This window comes from Zingiber officinale, chromosome 7A (assembly GCF_018446385.1).
Source record: "Zingiber officinale cultivar Zhangliang chromosome 7A, Zo_v1.1, whole genome shotgun sequence".
Taxonomy (NCBI): Eukaryota; Viridiplantae; Streptophyta; class Magnoliopsida; order Zingiberales; family Zingiberaceae; genus Zingiber; species Zingiber officinale.
In genome coordinates, this window is record NC_055998.1 from 141,410,079 (window position 1) to 141,416,078 (window position 6,000).

A 6,000-nucleotide genomic window follows, 5' to 3' on the forward strand; every position below is an offset into this window, starting at 1 on the left:
ATTTTGAATGACATGAGATTTGAATTTTAACATGCCCGAGATAAATATCTTTCCCAAATATTAATCCTTATTTTAAAAGTTAATAATTATCTGTAATTTTTTTTTTTTTTTTATGTATCTTGGCACGGATTGATGGTAGCAATGGAAATCATCTATTGTCAATTGGTTTGAACAATGTAGGTGTTAAGGGCGTAGTCAAAATTTAAATTTATTTGGGGCATATCATTAAGATATAATAAATTAATTGATTCAAAAAATCTAAACAAAAAATGATTACTAATTTTTTAAAATTATAGAACAATAGTATCTAATATTCAATAGATTCAAAATTAAAGCAGAGCAAAAAATATTATTGAAATTGTACTCTTCGATTGTTCTTAGAATGAAACTCATTAATTATTATATCATTATCAATTTTTTCAACCAACTCCCATTAAACAAACTCATTAAATAAAACTAATCAAATTAATTAATAAATATGTTAATAAATTTAATTAATTTATTAAAATAAAAAATAGTAGTTGACTCATACAGATAATATCAAAAGAAAATATATCTATGACAATAGTCGTACCGATATCGTGTGCTATTCGAGAGAAGGGATGTCGTGCTTGTACTCGTCGAGTTACTATCAAACACCTGTATAGAACATGAATATAAAATATTATGTGAATGATAATATAAAGATCTTCAAGAAATTGAGAGATTATGTCGCCGAGAAAGGAGCCGGATTGCTTGAAGAAAATCTATTCTAAAAATAAACAGATCTACTCGAACCTATGATAGAAAAAAAAGATCAAAATTAAAATCTTTCACACCTACGACTTTACGGATAAAAGGAAAAATAAGAAGATGGAGGACGGCGACACTACTTGTGGCTCTATGAATAAAAGGAAAAATAAGAGGCAGTTTGCGTGGAGTTTATAAAATTTTAATTTAAGTTTTAGAAATTTAATTAAACAAAATCAAAAATTTTGATTTAATGGAAAGTGTAGGCGGAAAAAAAGGAAACAATTAAGGAAAACAAATATAGAGATGATTTTTTTTTATTTTATGCCGGAAAATAAGAAATAATTAAGGAAAAAAATATAGAGATTGATTTTTTTTATTTTTCTAAAGTTGGTAGGTCTAGAGCCCACCCTATCCCCAATGTGGCTCCGCCCACCCTATCCCCAAATAGACTAGTCTACACAAGTTACCGTCCAAGGAAATCGAGGCGAGCTCGAGTTGTCCCACAATAAGAGATAACCAACAATTCCTGACATGATCAACTGGACGACTGACTACTCGACTCAAAAAAATTGGCAATTCTTCTCGAGATGCTTCCAATGGAAATACATCACCTAACACTAACTTTCGTAAGATAATTTAGATTACTTACGAGTAATTACAATTTATAAGTTTGAGTCAAGAAGTTAGTGAATGACTAAGTTTACCTGGGACTGCAACTAGATGTCACCATTTACAAAAGCTCAAATGTTGTAACCTCAGTTTCTTATTTGGTTCGGGGCAGCCATCGAGCAGGACAAGGTCATCGTCGTCGTTACCAGGAACTGAGAGAACCTGGTGGACTTCTTGATTTCCTTCTCTTTCTAATGTAGCAGACAGTTTTCTCTTAGTGCCAGGCATTGCTGCAGCTACATCAACCACTTTAGACTCTGTTGCTTCTGTTTTTATTGGACGATCAGCAGATGTGCTTGCTCCATTACTTTTAGCTGTATCGACTTTCTGAGGAGCTGTCCATCCTGATAAGACCACATGGTCGGGTTCTTTCTCTTCTTCAAAGTCATCCCTGCATGATTGAAAAGCAACAGTTTGTGATGATAACAACATATATTGCAGCATGAATTCTAGACAATGGAAAGGTTAAAGATAAAGCATATACGAAAAAAAGGAAAGCATCAACCACCAGACATCAGTACATCGACGACAAAAGATGCAATTAAATCAAACTAAACATGATCAAGAGATTTTTCTTCATTTATATCTTGACAACACTACAGAAATATGCGTTGTTATGAATTCATCGCTTTTCCCAACTCTACAATTGTCATTCTCTTCTACACCTTATTTCTAGTCGCATTCAAATTGACAGGGAAATCTGACACCATCCAACTCTCATCTCAGCATTCGACACAATGTTGTCAGTTTAGAAACCCTTGTCGTGTGCAGGCAATCCACATCCATATCGAGATTTAAAATCACTTTCTGAGTCAGTGGGTCAGTGTATCAATCAACAGCCAGAAGTAAAAGTGCTGGAGGTGCTGGTGCTAGTGCCCAACCTTAAAGCACCATGCAAGGCTGATCCTGCTGCTCACTGTAAGGCCTCCTGTCTCGAATATCATTGTGTCTTCTTCCAGTTTGGATATACCCTTGACTCCTCTTCCATTGAGCAGCATCCCGCATAGCCAATTGATAGATGTCGGTCTTCAGCGTACTCATGTTGACCTCTCCAACCTTCCTCTGATGTCGGCTGTGTGCAAGTGGTAGCTGGTGAGGATTCAAGTTGTGCAGTTCCTCAACCAGTGAGGGACCTGAAGAATGTAGACCCTGAAGAATGTAGACGATGCTGCAAGCTCTCTGGCCAACGGACTTCATCCTTTGCTAGATCAAAAGCCAATTCCAGCATTCGTGTGTCTCAATGAGCAAACTCCAACATTTGCTCGCAACTCAGTCTGCACACCTATAACACAAGGGTTTTGCATCCCAGTCAATTCCACAAGCTACTTGGCGCACATAATGAGATATTTCGCTTGTGCTGCTTTTACTAATTTCTACAAGTTCAAGGAGTTCCATACAACAAAATGGATGTGGCCGAATAGGCCTTAAATTTTGATGAGTATTACCTAGAATGGATAGCAGATACCTGCCTAAGGACCAGAATGGTAGGTTCAACAAGTAACACTGGTTTCAACTGGCACAACTTATTGAGCGGTACAGTATTTCACCTGACACACTGCATGTACTGGTCCTAGCCTAGACAGGTATGCTGCCAGAAACTTAAAACATGAATGTAACAATGATGATATAGATGACTCTTTGATAGGCATTCTCATAAAAACTTAGCAGTTAGCCCAAAAGAGTCTCCGGAGGAACCATAAATATCGCTAGGACTAACAGGAAAGAGTACACCAGATAGAACTAGTTTGACGAGTAGTAGCAAAAAGACCTGTGTTTAATGTTTATATGACACTTCAACTCCTGCTGAAAATCTTCAATTGTGAGCATGGTGCCACCGGTAAGTGGTGCAGGGAGATCTGCTAAGTTCTGAAAGATGAAGGTGCAGAACAAAATTGTAAGGAATTAAACGATGTCGGGAAATAGAAAAACCATGCCAGAACATATGACAACCTTGTCGAGGTTCAAGGCATAATTAGCAGCAACATCTTCCTCCAGATCATCACCATCCTCATAGATAAGGGCTGTACCTTGCATTACCATGGGAAGATTCATCCCCAATTTGACTTTTATTATCTTTTCAACAATGTCTCTCAGAGTTGTGTTTCGAGTGTTGACTTCAAGAAGTAAGGGTGTCTGTTTACAATAAACATCGATAAAGAGGACACAAAGAAACAACAACAAAAAAGAGTGGATGGACAGGCTCACCTCAGAACACACATAACAAGATTTGTTAGGTTCGAATGGCTCCACGGGCATCCAAAGCATCTTTCTAGACGGATGTTCAAGAACCGAGAGGTCATCGAGCAGGACAAGGCCGTCGTCGTCGTCATCATTACCAGGAATGAGAGAACCTGGACTTCTTAATTTAATAGGTTTAATATTAAATATATTTAATCATCATTAATATGTTTTGTCATGACTGTTGAGCCCCTCATTCAATACCTAACAGGTTTTGTCACCTATATGTTGTCCCTGTCTTTTTTTCTGAGTGTAACCGTTCATATAGAAGTTGCTGGCGCTAGCTCACATGGGCTGCCCCTCCTTTTCTCCCTTATAAACTCCCCCATCAACTAGTAATCTTTATCTTCAACAATGACACTTGTGGTGGTTTTGATGGTAACGTTCGCCACCACCTGCGATTCCTCCCGCCAGTTGCTTCCACTCCAACCATCTGCTCCACCAACGGTCACGGCCTCCCACGAGCCCTTCAAAGCCCCGAAGCACCCAAAGTTGCCACCAAAGTGGAGACGGTGACTTTGGGGGCTTCCGGGCTTTGAAGGGCTTGTGTGAGGTCGTGATCGTTGGCGGAGCAGATGGTAGGAGTGGAAGCAACTGGCAGGAGCAAGCGCAAGTGGCGGTGAACATCACCATCAGAACCACCACAAGAGCCATTGTCGCATGTGAGCCAGCGACGACAACTCCCATGTTAACGATTACACTGGGAAAAAATGGTAGGGACAATCCACGGGTGATAAAATCTATTAGGTACAAAATGAAGGGGCTCAACAACCATGGCTAAATATATTAATGACGATTAAACATATTAAATATGTATAATGTGTTTAATATTAAACCTCTTAAATATCAAAAATTTAAAAGAATAGTTTTACTTGCTGTAAAATAATTAAATTTGAATGAAAGAACAGTCTTCTAGCTATGCATACGTTTGGACCCAAAGTTGAGCTAGTACCTAGTCAAAGATTTTCCTTGATTTCAGTTAGAAGCTACTGAAACCTTTAACTTCATATGAAACTTGTACAAATTTCATTTCTTCACTTAAGAGAATGATCATAGTTCTGCTATCCCATCACTAGTAGCCGCTACACAGACTTGCTAAGAGCATGAAGAAACCCCCCAAATTAAATTCTGAGTCGACCTACTATTAACTGCTAGATCAGAGAGCTGATAACCCTAAGCTGAAAGGAAATCGACTCGCGACCTCTTCTTCCGGCTACAACAATTTATCCAGCACGATTAGGATCCGAATAAAGTGCCAGAGAAGTATTTTTGACCACGAAACTCGAATCAAAACAAATTGCAAAACAAAAAACCAGACAGGGTGGATGAATCGCTTACTACACTGTTCTTGAACCGATCTTCTCTTCCCCCTTTCTGTCCTAGCTTCTGACCTCCACTGGAAATGGCACGGATCTCGGATCTACCTCTCTTCCGCGGACATTCCGCCTCTTTTCTCTCCCCAGCCGTAACAATGGCGGATGATCGACGATGCGAGAGCTGCTCGCCTTCCGCGAGTAGTTTAATGACGCCTTGTCCTATAAATGGTGATTGAAGAGAAACAATTGAACAAGAGAGAGATAAATAATGAGTTGAAAATTTTAATTAAAATGTAATAAAAAAAAAAAACAATCGCGGTGTCGGTGGGCGTCGAACGAAACTCAAGGAATTGTTAATTTGAGTTGACCTGATCAAATTGAACCATCGAATTGGTTGCACAAATTGCAGTCCAAGCGAATCGGAGCGAGCTCGAGTTGTCCTGTGAGTTGACAAGGAAAAAAAAATTCAAACACATAAATATACTTACAAGTCAAAGTTTACTTATGGAATCATGAAATTAAATTATTTATAAAGATTTTTCTATATTTTTTTTTTGTATTGTTCTAACGGTAAATTAGAGAAAAATCCCCAATGGTAATCATAACTTTGCATGCAATCCCCATGCCTAAAAAACTTTGTTTCCACTCCATGCATGCAAAGTATTACTTGTTTCAACTCCCTCATGCAAATATTGATACCTAAATTGTCCCTCAGATTTTTTAGGTACAAAAAGTTCAAAATTGAGTACAAAAAGTTTAAAAACGAGTATAATTCTTCTTAAAGTCAGTACTTTATATTAAAAATCGAGTATATTTTCTATCAAAATTGTCCCTCTTATTTTTTAGGTATAAAAAGTCTAAAAATAAGTATAATTCTTGTTAAATTCAGCACTTTACACTATAATCTAGTACTCTATACTAGGATCGAGTATATTTTCTATTGAAATTAACCTATATTTTTTAGGTACAAAAAGTCAAAAATTGAGTACAAAAAGTCCGAAAATGAGTATAATTCTTATTAAAATCAGTACTTTATATTAAAAAT

At 37.4% G+C, this 6,000-nt stretch overlaps 1 protein-coding gene across 6 annotated transcripts; it reads right to left on the bottom strand.

Moving 5' to 3' along the window:
- Positions 1 to 1,204: 1,204 nt before the first annotated feature.
- Positions 1,205 to 5,223, bottom strand: LOC122002985 (SUMO-activating enzyme subunit 2-like). 6 transcript variants are annotated; one of them, XM_042558411.1, is made up of 5 exons: positions 4,978 to 5,222; positions 3,607 to 3,752; positions 3,352 to 3,534; positions 3,170 to 3,267; positions 1,205 to 1,792 (listed from the first exon to the last, which is right to left on the bottom strand). In XM_042558411.1, the coding sequence occupies exons 2-5, from the start codon at positions 3,664 to 3,666 to the stop codon at positions 1,456 to 1,458; spliced, it is 678 nt and encodes a 225-aa protein (XP_042414345.1). In that variant the 5' UTR covers positions 3,667 to 3,752; positions 4,978 to 5,222; the 3' UTR covers positions 1,205 to 1,455. The 6 variants fall into 6 exon arrangements, with proteins under 6 accessions (XP_042414345.1, XP_042414343.1, XP_042414344.1 ...); XM_042558409.1 differs by having other exon boundaries at positions 3,607 to 3,757; XM_042558410.1 differs by having other exon boundaries at positions 3,607 to 3,760.
- Positions 5,224 to 6,000: the final 777 nt, after the last annotated feature.